Source organism: Hippoglossus stenolepis, chromosome 13 (genome assembly GCF_022539355.2).
Source record: "Hippoglossus stenolepis isolate QCI-W04-F060 chromosome 13, HSTE1.2, whole genome shotgun sequence".
NCBI lineage: Eukaryota > Metazoa > Chordata > Actinopteri > Pleuronectiformes > Pleuronectidae > Hippoglossus > Hippoglossus stenolepis.
In genome coordinates this window covers 21,176,025-21,196,018 of record NC_061495.1, presented here as the reverse complement: position 1 = coordinate 21,196,018, position 19,994 = coordinate 21,176,025, and the positions used below count along the sequence as shown (strand labels likewise).

General features: G+C 42.3%; 1 protein-coding gene across 1 annotated transcript in view; it reads left to right on the top strand.

Moving 5' to 3' along the window:
• lats2 (large tumor suppressor kinase 2) overlaps positions 1–19,776 on the top strand; it is a 31,069-nt gene extending 11,293 nt beyond the window's left edge. Inside the window, exons 3-9 of the mRNA XM_035173943.2 lie at positions 8,971–9,103; positions 9,219–10,810; positions 12,004–12,231; positions 12,366–12,720; positions 13,466–13,648; positions 14,396–14,502; positions 14,717–19,776. Of these exons, the coding sequence (XP_035029834.1) occupies positions 8,971–9,103; positions 9,219–10,810; positions 12,004–12,231; positions 12,366–12,720; positions 13,466–13,648; positions 14,396–14,502; positions 14,717–15,274 (3,156 nt within the window). The 3' untranslated portion in view covers positions 15,275–19,776. The remainder of the gene's footprint in view (positions 1–8,970; positions 9,104–9,218; positions 10,811–12,003; positions 12,232–12,365; positions 12,721–13,465; positions 13,649–14,395; positions 14,503–14,716) is intronic.
• Positions 19,777–19,994: the final 218 nt, after the last annotated feature.

Here is a 19,994-nt window from a genome sequence, read left to right as displayed (position 1 = left end):
TTAAAGGCGCTTCTTTGTTCAGTGTGTTGTGTAACTGTTGACACAGATTTTATTCACACAGTTAATCTTTTAACAAATTATCCAAATCTTTTCTACTGTCTCTAAAATGAGACTGTAATCATTCTCGATCATAGACTGTAAACAAAGATGTTTAGACCTGTCTCCACTTCCTCCTGTTTGCTAAATCTTGCAAACAGGAGGATGAATCTTGCACAAACAACTTTACTTGGAGCCAGAGTTTCCTCTGTATTGATCCTGGCGTGGAGCTATGGTTTTGAAGTCCCACCGAAACACGCGCTCGACCAGTCGCGAGGCAGTCAGGCTCGCGGTTTACAGAGGCAGCAATTTCCTCAGCTGGTTCACTTCCATTGCTGCCACCTTTTGTGAATGTACCAGACCAATATGGGCCCAGTCAATACAAACAGGAAGTGAACATTCAATGGCAGCAGGGTGGAACAGTTCCTCCTGCTGCAGACGAGTCGCCACCCAACCCGTCGCCTCCCAAGCTCTGTCTGTCCCAGTCTTTGTCCCTGTGTGTCTCTGCAGGTCTGTGTGTGTCTTGGTTCAATTCTCGTGAGGAATGCACAAGTTGAATTATTTAGTTTGACTGATTCATTACACTTAATGAGTAATAAATCATAACTGAAGTAAATCCAATAATAAAAATGTGAACAATGAAGAAACCAACACTTATTTTAGCTTGAGGCAGTTTCCACATTCAAAGCACATTAGACCAAAATAAAGAGCACAGACCAGAGTTTGTTCACAAGGCTGTTAAATACCAACAGGAAAAGGGACGTGGTCAATGGATGGTTGGTCCAGGTCACACTCTACTATTTTCTTTTATACGCAGATTACATTTTTGGTTAAATATTTAATATCAGACGGTTGAAATGGATTTTAAAACCTGAATATCATGCACATTGTTGGGTCTTGACCTGGTTTGATGTCTTGACTGACGAAGGTCGACTGATCAACAACGAACAGTTGTAATAATAATTTATTATTAGTTTTGTGCATAAGATTTCAGTAACTAGTGAATGCCTCGTTATAATCGAGTCCAAGTGGATCTCTTAATGTCTTGCTTTGCCCAACCAACAGTCCAAACCCTGAAGAAATACATTTTTCTGTGGTTTCTAAAATTTGAAAAACTGGAAGTTAGATTTCAATTTTGTCACTTTGCCTTAATTAATCAATTTAATAGTAAATGATTCACTATTTGTTGCAGCTTCACAACACCTAATGTTTGCTAGAAAGCTGCGTTTGAAGATGGATTGTGTCACAGTGTCGTGACACGGTTGTTCTATTTCAAAGGCCCCTTCAAATGTGTCCCTTGCTCCAATAGTTGGATCCTTCTTGGGTCGACCTTTCCCAGGATTCATTGGGCTTCGTTGACATACTTTTTTTCAAAGAGATAATGGTAGCAACAAGTGATGAGACCAAAATGTCTGACATTTGCACTTTTAAACTTTCACCCCCACAATGTACACACACTTGACTGTACTAATGTTTGTGAATACCAATAATTCACCTTTGACTGTTTCAGGCCACTGAGCTGAATCTATATTTTTGTATCTTTTTCAAACCCATCCAGAGCAACAATGTCAGATGTACATCAGCTTCTACGTCCTTCGAGGTCACACAGTATTTTTAAAAAAATGTTATCAACAAGCTGCTTCTTCCGCCTCCTCCTCCTCTTCGTCTTTCCCGTCTTTTCCGTCTGAAACTTACAGTGTGCAGTGTGGCTCGTTACATAATCACTGTTTCTTTTTCTTTTTTTAAGGAGGAAATGCTTTGGAGGGGGAGTGAGGGTGGGGGGGCGTAGTTGCATGCCACGCACCAAGATGACAGAGAGCGAAAGGAAGTGAAGGGAAAGGAGGGGAGCGGTCAGCGGCAATCCCAGCAGGCCTCCTGCTGTATGTGCAGGACAAACTGCGGCAGCGAAAGAATCTGTAGCACGATGAGCATATTAAAACCTTCGGCATGTGATCAAGCAAAAACTGTGTTCATGCAACAATGAGGTCAACTGAACGTAACGTGGAAGCAGTGGATGAATGTTGGTGTCCCTCGCCTCGCACTGAAATGATTTGTCAATATGGTGAAACTTATTTATGCGTACTTTTTTTGTGCGTCCCTGCCATGGTTGAGGAAGAGGAATGGAGGAAGATGGCGCAGGTTTCAATGGATCTCTGTGTGGAAACGATGCGTCCCTCTCGCTCCGTACGTCCAGCTGCACTCGGCTCCTGAACGTCCTCCATGTGGCTTTGATTTGAAGGGAATGTGTTTCTGGTTTGGTCAAGTTCGGAGGATAATGTTGTTGACCATCACAAGAGGTGTGTGTGTGTGTGTGTGTGTGTGTGTGTGTGTGTGTGTGTGTGTGTGTGTGTGTGTGTGTGTGTGTGTGTGTGTGTGTGTGTGTGTGTGTGTGTGTGTGTGTGTGTGTGTGTGTGTGTGTGTGTGTGTGTGTGTGTGTGTTGTGATTATGCGTTTTGGATAAGTCGGCGGCTCGCAGCCCACAACCATTATGACAAGAGTGAAAATGTGGCCTGGATATTTTCGACGGGGAGAGAGAGAGAGGGAGAGAGACTATCCAGATTGCAAATAGCTTGAATTCTTGCTTCCTGGTCTGAGGAATGTGAGCAAGGAACATCTGTCGCCATGACAGCCGGGGTCACTGGGCCCGCCTCTGCACATGCACGCATGAATGCAAACACATGCACAATCAAAAAGGGGAACAACAAACATAACGTATAAATATAAAATAATTGTCTCTGAACTGTTCAATGTCAGCTTAGATATCTGCGGTTAAGTTTTAAACCAAATATTTATCCTCACTACAGACTATTCTGTCAAAGATGAGATAAAAAAATATCTCTGCTCTTATTTCTGTCTTTTACATAGTTGGTGTTCGACACAGGGATTTTTTTGTCAGGCACTCTAACCAAGATGGAAGAAAATGTATATAACAAATAGTATTTAAAGTGTTTGACTGTTCATTTATCTCTTGGTTAGATATGTTTTTGAGTATTTTTTACATCAAATGCATTTCTACTCTTACTGTAAAACACTGAGATTTACTTTCAGTTGCTTAAATGTATCCCGTCAGACGTGATTTGGATGAGTAATAGATAATAGCGGCTAGCAGAGTGATATCATAGTAAGTATTAATTTGATCATTTAGACATCAAATCCTCCTGCTCCTCATTTAACAACACAACAAAGGGAAGTGTGGGTGGAGCAAAATCTGCACTATTGTCTGTAAAATACGGTATTAAAAAAAAGTATCTGATGTTTCTGCATTTTTCATGTGTAAATCCGAGCGAAACACATTCACGCGTCTAAAAGGTTTTGAGTTTTCATCTTTTGGACGCGATCGCTTACGTTTTCCCACAGCTTGTCCCCCATCTACCTCTTGTATTCTTTAAGCTTTTCTTTATCTACTACAGGCAGAAATACTTAGCAATGTAAACCATATATGGTTTGGTCATTCTGCATTCATTTTCGCAGTTAAATCCAATTAGTCATTATAGGAAAAAGGGATTTATGTGATAAGCACGAGAGAGAGAGAGTGAGAGAAAGGGGGACATAATGTGACATTACAGGGCGGCTCTGGCAGCCAGCTCTCTCTGCTCGCTACACAGGAATGCAACAGACACACACATCCTCGTACACACAGGAAACAGAGTATAAACAGGTGTGTGTGTGTGTGTGTGTGTGTGTGTGTGGGTGTGTGTGTGGGGGGGTCAGTCTCAGGGACGTACAGTTATTTATGTGCATGGACATGTATATGCAATGTGAGGGGACAAAAGCAGGCATGTGCAAGCGGTATGCTTTAGTGTGTATGTACACCTATGTAGATGGACACTACACACACACATATGCACACACAACAGAAGCCATAGAAAGTGTGTGGCCTTGGTATTTCCTGGCTTTCAGAGCTGACTGTGCCCACAGTTTCTGTGCGCTTCTACTTTTAAACCATTTATGTTTGATTTAGTTTCCGCCTGATGAATAAAAGCGGCCAGTCAGTCCGGGAAACCGCAGGAGGAAGGGGCACAAAATGGCCACACGGGATAAAACCTCTCTCCTGAACTGTTCTTGCATTTCCTGACACTCCAAGGACAAAAATAATATATTTTTGTTGATGACATTATCATTCTCTGCTTTTTCTTTACTAAAGAAAAACCAAGGGTTGTCATCAAGGTATTTTTTAACCAGCTTCAAAACAGGTATTTCCGTTACATATGATATTACACAGGTTAATTTGCGTTACATCTGTCAAACATAGTCAACAAAGTTCAAAGTGTTTTGAATAAGGCAAAGAATTATATAACAGAACACCCATCTATCCAATCCATTTTCTACCGTTTATCTTTTCTGGGTGATGGGGCAGGGGTTGACAAATGAGTTAGAATAGATGAAAGAAAAACAATGCAACAACAACACTGTTGCAGTGCAGTAATAAGTTGCACCAGAGAAAATTTAAGTTTTAAGTTGTAGCACTAGCAAGAGCATTGGAGAGTTTCTTCCATCTGTATTCTGCCTAGTAGCTAAATTATAGTTTTACCATATTGCTTCTGACCCCCAGGCTCTTTTATCTGAGTGCTGAGCCAGGCCGCTGACTGATTTATAAACTCGCAGCAGACCTTTTAAAAACTTCTAAAATAATCTTGAAGCCATTGTAAAGATTTAAGAGTGGGAATAATGTGCTCACTTCTCCTGGTTCTTGTTAGAAGTCTGGCAGCCGCAGTCTGAATGCACTGCAGGTGTTTAATGGTCTTTATGTAGTACTTTTTGGGGAAGAGCTCAGCACAGCTCTTCCCCAAAAAAGCTCTACATATTTAGTTGTATTTGTGTTTTCTCTTTTTTTTGTAGTTCAATTAAAAATAGAGTTTATGGTTAAACTGTAAAATATGTCTCACGGTTTTGAGAACGACATCTTCACAGTCACTACCAATATCTTTTTGATATACAGTATATGGGTATCCGGAAGTTTTTATTCATTTAATCATGCATGAAAAAGAAAAAATTAATCTGTAAAAAGAAAAACACAGTAAAAGGTATAGAAGACATGTTAAAAAGACAAAGTAAAAAAGAAAAAATGATGGGTATTAAAAGACTAATGAGACTTGAGCTGAATTAAAAAGGAAGATTAAATAGGTAGAACTTAAAATTATATTTTAGATTATCAATAGTGGGTCCTGATGCAGAAAGGGAGACTGTTCCAGAGCTTTGGGGCAGCAGCAGAAAGGGCTTGGTTTCATTTTGTAGATTTTTTTTTAAATGAAAAGAAGTAAATACAACATCTGCAGCAAATAGACATTAAAAATGAGTCTCTTTAAGTAAAAAGGCACCACTTCTTTTTAGTTCATGGACTTTACATATGGACAAATTATAGCATGTGTAAAAAGTTGGTAATCCAAAGAAATCATTAGTTAAAAATTTTTAGTTTTACTACTTTTCTCATCAAAAATAAAAAAAACATGTGATTTGCCTGGGGCTGAGCTGTAAAGCAAGAATTTAACACTGTCACAGTTTGTGGTTCAACTCCCGCTGTGACTCCATGAATAATGACATGCACTTAATGTCATCTGTAAAAGTCTCAAGCCCTCAATTTGTTGCTGCTGTCCCTCCGTGTGGCCAGCAGGGGCGCCTTTTCTGGCTCTGTCTGGCCGTCTGGGCAGAGGTCTGAGTATAAATGTCTCTGCAGTGAGGTCATATGCCAAACAAGGGGATTTCCTCATCTAGGTGTGGGTCGCTCTGTGGAGAAGGGACGACATATTCTGAGTTGCTTATCTTTCCACCTCGGTGTCCTGTTTGTTTACTTGTTACCTCGTGTAAAGAAAACTGTAAATTAATGTAGTTTGATGGCATCACCTGGAGAATATTTTATTTGCAGGCAAGGGGATGTTATAAAAGTTTGTTTCACTCTGCAATAAAGACAGGAATTCTTGTAAAAAGTATTATTGAAATAGATTCTCCCTGTTAAATCTATAATAAATAAAAATGCATAAATCCAACCCCATAGGAAGAAATGTAGACAAACAAACACATAAACTTATAATAATGAACATGATGAAATTATAATATAAACCGCCATATACTGTATAAAACACTGGCAGCCCGTCCTTGTGCAACACAGTAGGCAGCTATCTATGCTCTCTCACTACAATGACCTATTTATATTCTGTAGCACTGCTGCAGCCAAAAGACGCTTTGTTATCATTTAAGTCTATGAAACTGTCCCCTAGGCTTTAGTTTGTCTGTGTTTTCTATTAACCTGATATAAAGCCAAACATTTAAAACTATAAATCAGAAATACAATTGCTCACTGTGTCTTAAAGGGGTAGTTCATCCAAAAATGAAAATTCACTTATTATCCACTCACCACTCTGCCGATGGATGGGTGACGTGTTTGAGTCCACAGAACACTTCTGGAGTCTCAGAGCAGAATCCTATCTTAAAGGTCCAGTTTGTACGATTTAGGTGAAAGGGATCTATTGACAGACATTTTATATAAAAATAATCCTAGTGATGTTTTCACAAGTGTGTTTCATCTAAATTGTATGATTGTTGTTTTATTTACCCTAGAATGGGCACTTTATATTTAAATACTTTATATTTACATCAGGGGGGGGTCCTCTGTATGGAGGCCGCCATGTTTCCTGTAGTAGCCCAGACTGGACAAACTAAACACCTTTTGAGTTTTTATGAAAACTGAAGGTTACCACAGGTTCTCTCATGTTTGGAAGGGGAGGAGGAGGTGAGGGGTGTTCAGCTGCAACATGACACTTCACCACTTTATGTCACTAAATTCTACACACTGCAACTTTAAGAAGAATAAAAGCATAACATGCCTCCATACTGCTCCTGTGGAGTCATACGAGTGTCTGGAAGCTCGAAACGAGGTCATTTACATCGTGTTTTAAGCCTAAATGTCTGCTGATATCTTTCAACAAGGTGCATTCAGGGACCGTCGGAAATGCGATTGTCTGTTAGCTTAGCCACTTCTGGTGGACTTTTAGCCTTAAAACACAGTGGAAATAACCTTGTTTGGAGTCGAACTGAATTTATTTTATCCCTTGAATCTCGAGTTGAAAAGCTTCTAAAATCTCCCCCTTTTCAAATTAACATGGACCAAAGGAATGATTGGCATTACTTAATAAAAGGGCCATAAACAGGAAAGGAATGCTCTGCATGTTTACTCCTTCACATTTTTAGGGGCCGCAACATTTTTCACATAGGTGACCTACATACCAGGGGGCTTTTTACAGTGACCCACCTGTTGGGAGCGCAAATCGCCAGGCATGGGATGAGATCCAGATGCCCCACCTGTGGGTACGAGCGAACGAGAGGGAGGGAGACAAGCCAAATGGCAAATAAAATACAGAATGTATGAGGAGGATGCCATCGACTTGATGAGAAGATCCTCAAGAGAAGTTATGGCCACACACAGTTAACTTTAATGCAAATAAAACACTTGAGAGTTTTTAATATCGGAGCCCAATATCCCTGTGTTAACTCTTACTTGGCCTGTGGTGATGCTGGTTGCAGGGTTCTTTGTGAAACTGTAAATGTGACCTGTAGTAAATATAGACTGACTGCAGGACTCAGAAACCTGTAGCTGCACAAAGAGCTGTTCACCTGTTTTAAGTTCAGTGAAGCTTGACTCTGTACGTAAAACCCTGAACTGGAGAATCAATTGTCGTTGCTGTTGTCTTACTGGTCAGCTGATCATTCAGATCAGTTTATTCATATTGAACAAATCATGTGATCGCACCAAGTTCAAAACCGCACTTCCTTGGGCCCTTAATAATACACATGACAAGTGTGAAGCCAGTTAGATGAACACAAGATATGCGAGCCACATACAGAGATTTCTGGATTACATTAGATGGAACTGTAACACAATGTAACTGTGACTGAAAGCAAAGATGAAATGTGATTCACTGTATCTGCAAGTAGGTTTTTGAGACTGTTGATTCTTGAATGATACTCAAATGAGCAGAAGCAAAAATGTATTTCAGTATATTTTGAAATATGGTGGCTATATATATAAAGTTGATGCACTTAGTGTTAAATTAAGTAAAACAGAAACTCCAGTATTGTCCCTAAAAGGTATAAGTGTACTGATTTCTAATAAAGCCGGTCTGAGGTGCACACAGGACCACACCCTGCTGACAGGCTGCAGCCACTGAATCATTCACATGAAATAATTGCACCCATTACTGACAATCACGTGGCTTCATAATAGTTACACTGGCTCAGAGTTTTCTTTGAATGCAGTTAAGAAACTCGTTCTTCCCTAACTTTACCATTTCCATTTGTCATGGTTAACTTTTTGGGTGTGTTTTGATATTGAAATCACATGTTTACCACAAAACAAACCGTGATAAAAACACACTGCGTGTTCCCTTTTCCCTTCACTCGTTTTACCCATTTCCATTTGTCATTTGCCCTCATTTGTGGTGGTATATTTTTGTGTGTTGTGACACAGGAAGTCGCTGGTACGTGACCCCATGTTTGGAGGATGCAGGTGCTTGAGCACCACAGTGGTTTTGAAAGTTTGTTTTTAAATTTGGGTTGGACACATTCTAAGCAGATTCAGCTCATTTTGTGTACGTGTGTTGCAAGCATACATGTGATGGTTTTTGGTTATGTATTTTTGTGTGATTATTGCAGATACTCAAGCAAGATTTTCCAATGGTCTTTCTTGTGTGTTTAAATGTCTTTCAATTTCTGGGTTTTCCCAGTAGTCACCAATCATATTGTTCCCCAACTGATGTCCCAATGTTTAATTTATTTATTTAGTCATACAAAATCTTGTGCAGCTGGCTGTGTGTAGATGACATTTTACATGAAAATTGTGTCTTTACTTGAGAAAAAAAGTGTGGATAATGGAGAAAGTATTTAAGTAAGGTGTCAATAGGTTTCTCAAATTTTCTTTATTTGTATGTGTGTGCTTTGCAGGAGATGGCAGTGCGGGCATTGAAGCAAACAGGAAGCAGGAACATCGAAGCGGCCTTAGAGTACATCAGCAAAATGGGTTACCTTGACCCTCGCACTGAGCTCATCGTCCGTGTCATCAAGCAGACTTCACCAGGTACAAATACATCCTCTTAATTACATATACTCGCTGTATGTGCTTATAATCGACTTTTAACCACACAGTTAAGATGCAGTTTCTGTTTTATGAGTGGTATTTCTTTTCCTTACAGGAAAAGCTGGCATGCCAAACGCTATGGACCACCGGCCTGCGATGGAGGCTTCAGGAGAAGCAGCTGTGATGCCTCCATACCATCAGATGGGGGCTCCCATGTATGAGGGGGCAGGGGGATATGGCCCTGAGGGTGAGATGCCCAGACCCTACATGAGCGCCCCCCCTGTGATGAACTACATGATGCCCCAACCTGGTGCAGCACAGGGCTCTGCCATGGGAAACCCGATGGGTAGGCCTCCCAGTATGGGCACCTATCCACCAGTGATGGCCTCCCAAAACAACCCAGCCAACACCATGTACCCTCCAGGGGGCCAGCAGAAAGGCTACCCTGGGAGTATGGAGCAGCACTGTCCCATGATGAGCTACAATGTTCCTGGTCAACCTCTGCAACTCCAGCCACAGCCACCAGGTGGCCCTGTTCCAGGTCCACACTATGACTACGGTCATGCCAGGCCTCACATGATGGAGCCTGCAAGCTATGGCGTTAAGAGGACCCCCTCCTTCCAGAACAAGATGGCACCGCCCCCCATGGCGCCCCAAGACAACTACGTCAACATGCAGGGGAAAGGGGTCATGGGTCAAAATGGAGGAGGAGGAGGGGGAGGGTACCCCGCTAACCTGTACTTGCCTCCTCATTCCCACCCCCGACAGGCAAGCCCCACCTCCCACCAAGTCCACATGATGTCCCGGTCTCCAGGTGGAGTGGCAGCCATGGGCCCTGACTTCTCAGATCTGCCGCAGAGCTTGATGACACCGTCCAGAGCCAGCCTCAACCTGGACCTGTATGAGCACCACTGGGCAGGGCCCCCAGGCCCCGAAGGGGCCCCTCCAGCCAGGCAACCCCAGCCCCAGGGCCCATTCAGGGGGGAGGTGCGCGTCCCCAGTAGAACCAACTCTTTCAACAGTCGCTCTGCAGGACCCAACGTTGTCCGGCCTGCGATGGCTGCACCTCCTGCAGCTGGAAAACAAGACTCCTCCTTGGGCCCACCAAACACCATCACGGCTGTAACATCCCCACCTATTCAACAGCCCGTCAAGAGCATCCGTGTGATGAGGCCAGAGCCCAAGACAGCGGTGGGGCCGTGTCACCCAGGCTGGATGACGGCTCAGGGCCAGGATGCAGCAGATTCTCTGGCCTACATGCCGGAGGAGACTTACCCACTTGAGCCTGCTCAGGAGCAACGCTGCCCACCACCACCTTACCCCAAAAGTCTGCTCATGTCTGGCACAGCTGGCGAACCAGGGGCCCTGGATGGAGCCATGTGCGGAGCTCAGGACCACAGCAACCCTGCAGCCAGAAGCACACACAACGGCAGCGGAGGGAGTGGAAAGGGAGAAGAGAGCCAGCAGGTGAAAGAGAAGACGAAGATGGGCAAGGGAGAAAAACCTGTGAAAGACAAGAAACAGATCCAGACGTCACCTGTTCCAGTGAGGAAGAACGGCCGTGACGAGGAGAAGAGGGAGTCGCGCATCAAGACCTACTCACCTTTCGCATTCAAGTTCTACATGGAGCAGCACATAGAGAACGTGATGAAGACCCACCAGCAGAAACTTAACCGCAGGCTTCAACTGGAACAAGAGATGTCGAAGGTAAAACTATATTTTACAGCTGCTCATTAACTCCTTGATGTTACTAAGTCAGAATGCTGAATAACCTGAATCACACACAGGTAAAAGTGAAAGCCTCACAGTTATAAGTGAAAATGTTTTGTGTCACATAAAAGCACATAATAGTATAGTTAATTTTCTGAATACCAGAAAGAATTTAGATATTAAAAGATGAAAAGATTGCTGTGGGATGCTGCAATATATGACTTACAATTTACATCACTTTCACCATTTTATGGAGCTCCTTAAATAACCTTAACTCTTGGATTCACTGAAATTCATCTTTAGACACTAATTAATGGAGCACGCCAGTGGATTTGCTTGTTTTTAGCCCAAAATGCAGACAGTTTTCTCAAAGATTCCATAGGTGTTCAGGCTATTTTGTTAAAATCCAGGCTTCTGTAAAATATAAAAATCGACTTAAAGAGGTTTACAACATGCTTCAGATCTGTTATAGTAGAAAATGTGGCCTATTTAGATTTTAAAAGTAGCAGCTATTTTGCGAGCAGCAACATTTTTTTATTTCAGAAAACAGCCAAGTTCACACTTAAGTGAACATCCTGAACTAAATTACAGAAAAATTAATAATGGCAGGACATTATTCACTGTGACTGTTTTTTTTAAGCAATCATTGAGACTCTGGAAGTTTATTTTGAAAGAAAATGAAATAGCTCGCTCTCTTCAGGTTGAGAATCAATACAGAAACTAATTGGAAAATGATCAGAAGTAGTGAAAAAGCCATATGTAGTTAAAAGACTTAAAACCCAGTGGAAAAGAGCTTGAGCTCTTGAGCAACTTATAGCAATTGAGATGAGAAAGATTGTGTTGTTTGGAACAGTGATGTCCAAGACGCTGCCGCCCAGAAACTTCTCCCTCCGGACTTTTTGGACAACAAAACCTTTGTCTTGGTGTCAGGAGTCAGTGAGTTCACATTAGTGTTTCCATGAGCTTGTCTTAAATCATGACTTTGCCCTCTGCCCCTCTGACCTACTTCAAAGTGACTGAAAGACATTCTTTAGAGGAGACAAAATACCACAGCCAGACCCAGACAGTCCAATAACACAACGGGTTAAATCCGACCACAAAGGTCAGGGTGTGCTGGGTTGGGCTCATGCTGCATTCCGAGGACATTACTAATCATAAATATGAAATTAATTTCCGCCATCTTTGTCCAGGCCGGACTGTCGGAAGCGGAGCAGGAACAGATGAGGAAGATGCTGAACCAGAAAGAGTCCAACTACAACAGGCTACGCCGAGCCAAAATGGACAAGTCCATGTTTGTCAAAATCAAGACGCTGGGCATCGGCGCCTTTGGTGAAGTGTGTCTGACGCGTAAAGTGGACACGTGTGCCCTTTATGCCATGAAAACCCTTCGCAAGAAAGACGTCCTCAACCGCAACCAGGTGATTAAATTGTTCATTTTCGTACAGACTGAATTTTTCCACTAGTAATGTGCCTTTGAATATAATTTAAGTTATTGCAAACTGCTGGTAACAAGTTGTTACATATATAATTCAAAGTACTTCCTCTGATGCAGGTGGCTCATGTGAAAGCGGAGCGGGACATCTTAGCGGAGGCAGACAACGAGTGGGTGGTGCGTCTCTACTACTCCTTCCAGGACCGTGACAGCCTGTACTTCGTCATGGACTACATCCCCGGAGGAGACATGATGAGCCTGCTCATCCGGATGGGCGTCTTCCCCGAACCTCTTGCACGCTTCTACGTGGCGGAGTTGACGCTGGCCATTGAGAGTGTCCACAAGATGGGCTTCATCCACCGCGACATCAAGCCCGACAACATCCTCATCGACCTGGACGGACACATCAAGCTGACAGACTTCGGCCTGTGCACGGGCTTCCGCTGGACACACAACTCCAAGTACTACCAGAAAGGTGAGAAACTTAATTATTATGCTTATGATGTTCATGCTAAATGACTTAAATATCTTATTATGCACATCCACACAAAAGCCACAAAAGCACCAGGAAATAAAGTAGTATTATGGTATATATTTGTGGCAGTTGACCATGCCACGGGGCTCTCCCACACACAGCCAGAGACGCTTCTGTTGCTTTGCAGCATCTTTTATTAATCTTTCAACACAACGTGACCAAACATAAATGAACCTCAACTTAAACTTCTTCAGCTTTTGAGCTCAGTCTCCCCTGTGTGAGTGTCTCTTCTCAGTGTCCGTCCTCTGTGTCCCTCCAAGGCAGCTCAGTCGCTGCCTTTTAAACGTGAGGATCAATCAGCCAACAGCTCTCACCTGTGCTGATTGATCCTCTGTGGTGAAGGTGCTCTCCCAGCCCCCTCACCTCCACAATATTATATTTGATATTTTAAATTGGTTTGTCAAATACAAAAATCGAACATGTTTTTTCGCCAAATTTGCATAAAAAATATTGATCCAAAGGTTTTCTAAATATAGAAACATGAACAAAATATTTCTCAACCCTCCGCAAGTTATTGGAACTATTTTCTCTGGCGTCACTGCACGTCTTCATGTTGTTTTCACTGCATTTAACGAAACATAAAGATGTCATCACAAGCGTACAGCATGATGAGGTAGAAGAAAGAAGCCTGCGTATTTTCTGTGTGTGGAGTTTAACGACATTGTTCCTCGTCTTCTGTCTTCAGGAAGTCACATCAGACAGGACAGCATGGAGCCCAGTGACTTCTGGGACGACGTGTCCAACTGTCGCTGTGGTGATCGGCTGATGACACTCGAGCAGCGCGCCAACCGGCAGCACCAGCGCTGCCTGGCTCACTCCCTGGTGGGAACACCTAACTACATAGCACCCGAGGTGCTGCTGCGCAAAGGTGGGTGACAATAAGACGGATACTTAATGGAGACAGTGACTGAAATAATAATAATACAAATATGTATCTGACAACTGAAAAAACTTTTTATCTTGTGATTATTTAACCAAATTTGATCCAGATTTAAGGATTTACATGCTACTGCTTTGAGTCACATTCACGTGGAGGACATGTGACAACTCGTCTAAAAATGGACCAGAGGCTGAAGAATTCAAAATAAACCGATTCATGAACCAAATACAAATTAGTTTGTCTTTGCATTTGTCTATTGCTGATTTTAAGATTGTATATCGTATGTATATCCAAATATATGTTTATATTTTAAACTTTTATATTAGTTTCAAACTTTATCTTCAGGGTTAGAGAAAACCTTATTCTTGGATTAGGGCAATTCAATGTTTACTATTATGAGGGATCATGTAAAAAATATTACCCTTGCATATACAATACTTAATTTTTGCATATGCAGTAGTCTGTAAATATTTTTAGCATAAAACAATAACTAAATTTAAGTAAACACAGTAGAAAATGTAGCCCTACTGTTCCAAAACTATAGAATTGGGTATAAAAAGGCTTCTACAGTGTTGATCCAGCATCAATGTGTGAACACCCTCGGTTAGTGTTTGATTTCAAATGAATGTGCTGAAATCACAGTATGTGTCTGTACAGATACTTATAATAGCTGATTGTGCTGTGTGTATGTAAAGTGAGAGAACTTATAGATACATGTTCGTGCCTTGTGTGCAGGTTACACCCAGCTGTGTGACTGGTGGAGCGTCGGCGTTATCCTGTTTGAGATGCTGGTGGGACAGCCGCCCTTCCTGGCTTCCACACCCACCGAGACCCAGATTAAGGTCAGTGAAGAAGACAAATATCCCCAGCTTTGATTTGCAATAAAAATCATTGACCAGCGGATGAGTGAATGTCAGCCTGGTGTCAGTTCAGGTGCAGCAGGCAAACTGTCAATCTCAAGTCAAAAGTGGGGGTGTCAATCCAAAATACTGGTTATATAAACCTGCATCTGACATGGGTGTAGCTATAGTAACCTCATGTCTCTCCCTTCCACAGGTCATTAACTGGGAGAGCACGCTGCAGGTGCCTGCACAGGTCAAACTCAGCCCAGAGTCTGTCGACATAATCGCTCGCCTCTGCTGCTCCGCAGAGGATCGACTGGGCGCCAATGGAGCTGGCGAAATCAAGTCCCACCCCTTCTTCACCCAGATGGACTTCTCCAGCAATCTACGGCAGCAGCCAGCCCCCTACCGGCCCAAGATCGCCCACCCAATGGACACGTCCAACTTTGACCCTGTGGAGGAGGAGGGCGGCCCCGGGGCATGGAGTGACAGCGGGGACAGCACCCGAGCTTTGGACATACTCTTCTCCCCGCATGGGAAGCACCCAGAGCACGCCTTCTACGAATTCACCTTCCGCAGGTTCTTTGATGACAACGGCTGCCCTTTCCGTTACCCCAAGCCGCTTGAGGCCAGCGAGATGCCGTCGAGCATCACCGGAGCCAGTGGCATGGGGGAGGAGGCGGAACAAGACGAGGAGGAGTTGGATGACGAAGAAGAAGATGAAGAGGATGGAGAAGAGCAGGGAGAGGGATGTGAGCCAGTGTACGTGTAGAGCTGCAGACTGAACTCTTACTCACGTTCATCATTCAGCTCGTGACCCTCCCGCCCTCCACCGCTCTTCTTCTGTTTATGTGTCTCTGTGTGTTTATGCATATCTGGCATGTGTGATTGTTAACTTGAGGGAGCGGGAACATCGCCACCTTGTGGAATCTATAGTGCCTCCACCCTGACTTCAAATACAAGACTCCCCTGATCCGGGACCAAGAGACAACATTCAGCACGTCACTGACTGCATCAAGGGTGAAGCGTATGCGGTTTGCAGAGCAAGACTCAGACTGTTCAGGTTGCACTGAGATCCATGGGAACGTAAGGATGTCTGGATCCAATGGTTCTAGTTAGAGGACTGCTTCTGGTTCTTCCAGCAGTTTCTTCTCCCATTCCTTCCACCCTTGGTCTTACGGACGATCGAAACACCTCGACGGTGATTGTCTGACACGGGAAGTTACTTCCTGTTCTACCTGAGCTGCTTTTTACGGCAATGTGAAGAGTGGAACTAGTTTACTTGTTGATCGTGCACGGGGGAAGGGGGGGATTCGGGTGGGGTGGGGACTAGCGACACACCTCTTTCACAGCTGCTGCAAAATAAGCTACAAAATGCATGCGTGCACGCACCCACACTTATTCAGTACAGGTCGTGTTCGGGTCACAAAGGATGAAAGTGCCTCTTGTCTCAGAAGTCGTCTTAGACCAGATAGACAAACAAATTCTCCTGAATTTCACCAACAGAGAAAAGTTGTTTTTGGCGTGAAAGAGAATTCGACATTGAATTTTCTATTTTTTTAATATTTCTGTGCCTTTTCTCTTAAATTTCTACCTTTGTGACATGAAATTTAAAGGAGACATATGATGCTTTTTTCAGTGTTTCTTTCCTGTAGTGTGTTGTATGTAAAAGTGCTGCAAAGCCAAAAAGCCCAAAGTCTGCAGTAAAGGGAGCTCCTCTCCCCCACAGAGAACACTGCTCCGGAAGGTCCTTAAACGCCTCATCAGACGTCCGGCTGATACTTCTGCACCATTGTGACATCACAATGCCCCACATTTGCATAATGCATGCCTAACAGCTAGTCTGACATGCCCCCTAACAAAGCCGGGCACAGAGAGAGCGAAGGCCAACATTTCCTACGCGTTCTGGAAATAGTTGACCAATCACAACAGAGTGGGTCAGCTGCCCAATCAGACTGGGCTTTTTTAGGAGGGAGGCCTGAAAGGGACAGTAGCTAAAACTAAGTGTTTGAGACAGAGGCTGAGAGAGGAGCTGGACAGTCTGAGGAAAGTGACACTCTTTAGAATGGTCAAACTGAGTATGAGCAGAATATGTCTCCTTTAAAAAGAAAATAGAAAGAAACCAAACAAAATAGTTTTTGGTCGTTCTGTCCTCTACATCCACAGCTGCCTCATTTTGTGCCAACTGTCGTTAATGTTTTGTCCTGTAGATGGAGCCAGATACTCCTTCCCTCAGAGGATGCTGTTACAAATATCCTCCTTATTGTGAAATACTTCCTGTTACTGACTCTCTGTCTGGACTGACCATTTCAAACGTTACCTCCAGAAAAAAATCCACAACCTACACAGACGCAAAGAGAGTCTGTAGAGTTTGCTTTGGGCTCTACAGCCAGATTTCATTTCCAGTCTGATCCAAGACTGAACCACTTATTTAAACCAGAAATTTCAATCTCAGCCTCACATGCAGTTCATTTCTGCTTGTAAATCAGATGAAAAATACATTTTTGTTCATATGATCCATCTTGTTTATTGAGGGGGACAGATTCTTTCACGCGTTAGCACAACAGTTTCTCATGCTTTGTTTGAAAGACTGATTCACAAAGGCCTGAAACATCAGCTCAGGTCTCTGACTGAGAAGTACAAACACACACATACACTCACATTGACCAAGATGTACACTTTTACAGCTATTTCTGAAAGATCAGCCCCACTGTTGCATTTTAACTTAACCAGCCTTATCGGATCTCTGGAGGCAGTCACAACAACACAAAGCGACGCGTTCTTACAACAGCCAAACATGTGATAGTTTGACTATGTGCAATACAAAAAAAATACATTATATATAGTTTTCTAAACACTTACTATCTTTTTTTTTTTTGTTGAGCTTTTAGTACTGAAATGTACAAATATATTGGTTTATATATATTTTCCTTTTCAGTTACATCATGCTGCTTATTAATGTGGTTAATATTATTTACATTATTATTATAATTGCTATAACATGTGTACCTGTTATTTCCTTTCAAAAGAAGTGTTGGCTCAGTTGCCGTGTGTGCGTGGGTTTTGAAAGTACCGAGCTATGTGCCTTTTCTAATTGAATGTTGGAGTGTGTGTCGCGCCCAGTGACAGCAGGCGACGACGATGATCAGCGTTTGCAGAACCTTTGCTCGCTTTGCCTCCTGCGGCCGGGCTGGTCCTGAACGCAGGAGAGAGGAGCGTGGCAAAGGTTTCACGGTTCAGAAAGAGACGATAGAAGTTAGAGGAGGAGCGAGGCAGGTCGGCTTTAGGAAATGTAATTGTAAAATAAGAATGAATTGCTTTCTCTATTTTACGAACAAACGGTTAAACTTCAGTTAAGAGTTGGTGTTTGGTACATTTTCTTTATTTATCCGAAATGACCACAAAGTTTGAGTGATTTTAAACTCTGTACATTTACTACAGAATCGTACTACAGAATCGTTCTGTATCACTCAGCAGATGACGCGTCATCCTACACCTTCATGCTTATTGACAATCAGTAAACGGTGACCGCTCTCTTTGAACTGAGCTGTGCGCTTCATTAATACCCAGCCGTTCCAACAGTATTGTGGATTTGACTCAATGATGGGAAACGCTAAAGAAGTCAAAACTTGTCCAGTGATTATCAGATTCAGAACTGGTTGAATGATGAAAAATGTGTGGATAAGATTTGTTACAGATGATTTTTTTATTATTATTATTTTGCTTGACAATGTATTGAACGTTCAGCTTTTTTATGTAAATGTGCCTTGTGTTCTAAAGTGAGCAGCACAATCTTTAAAAGATTTCCTTCTCTACGATCTCTTCTTCACAGACATCTGTTATTACTGTTGATGTGGGGAAACTGACAGAGCAAATTCTGTTCCACGTTCTCACTGGCTTTGTTTACATGCACAAACATTATTGTTGTTATTCTGGTCAGCAATTTACCTCAAGTAGAGCTAGAATGGCTCTCAGTAGAGCTCATACATCTGCCAACAATCCCCTTAATTGTTATCAAACAGTACGCCAAATTGCACACAATCGGATATAAGCCCTCAAAATATGGCCAAATTTATAATTCGATTTAAAGAAATATATATAAAATATATACAAAATATTTCATCAAGTTTCCTAAATTGTGCCCTGGGAAATTGGTGAGAATGTCAAAATAATTCCCTATCTCAAAATGTTACAGAATTTGCAGAAAAAAAATATTCCTGGATCCGGCCCTTTTTCAGATCTGCGCTAAAATTTGATGTTTTTCTTGGCCCGTGTCCTATCGTTCCACCAGGTTTTGTGGACATTTGTTCAGGAGTTTTGCGTAATTCTGCTGAAAACAAACCAGCAGACGGGGGCGAAAACAAAACTTCCTTGGTGGATAATTCGAGGATGCTAAGGTTGAGGAAAAGTGGACAAAGCAATAAATTAAAGCTACTGCGATCAAAGACTGAAACGACCTATCTGAAAGTGGCTTTTTTTCCTTGGGTGACATGATAACACCATTAAAATGGTGTTTACAGTGACTCTGTTTCAGGATGGTTTTATTTGTAGTGGACTGTTTGGATTTAATTTCATAGACCTGAAAGAATTTTTCAAATGCGAAAGTGTCTGTAAACACAGCCAGTGTTTCCTGTGAGCTGCTGACCTGAGCCACAGTCTTCTGCAGATCCATCACCGATGGATGAGGTGCCTTGCTCGTGGGCACCATGACTGGGACTGTTAAAGCAGGCAGACGTTGCTCTCTCACTCTTCCCCATCCAGTTGTTTCTGTGATCCGGTCCAGACGTCCTTCCACATCTCTAAACCTCTCGTTGACCAGGACAGACTGCTGCATGAACAAATAGCTTTATAACGACTCTGTGCAGAGTGTGTGTGAGTGCCACAAAGTGTGTGAGGTGTTTCCTGGATGTGTTTTTTTAAGGTTAAAGAGTGATGACTGACAATCTTCAACTGACTTGATTTCTTCACTTGTGTATCTTTTTCATTTTGTATTTTTACTCTAAGGAGCCTCTGCTCATTTTTGATGCTTCTTAATGTATGATACAATTCTGTTACTCTTGAATTTATATTTATACAGATATACATATTTTTTGTATCTTTTTTCCCCCCTTTGTGCTAATGTTCAAACATCCATGTCTACACAGTATTATAGATGATGTAATGTGGACAGCTATCTCTTTTTTTTACATTTATGTATGAACTGAGAATTTGTAAAAATGCTTTCACAGTCCTTGTGTGTAAAATGTATGTATAAATTAAATTAACCAATGTGGACTCTGGCTTTATTTCATTATATTTGACGTGTGAACAGAGGGTGACAAAGAAGCTTTACCATTTTTAAAATGTTATGTTAGGGAATGTCATTGCTTGAGTTATATCCCATATTGATTATTTTTTTATCTAATAAAATTGGACTCATGAGTAAAAAATCAGTTGAGAAGAAGAGTGGAACATCCACAAGCTCTTCATGCTACTTTCCCCCAGAAATATAA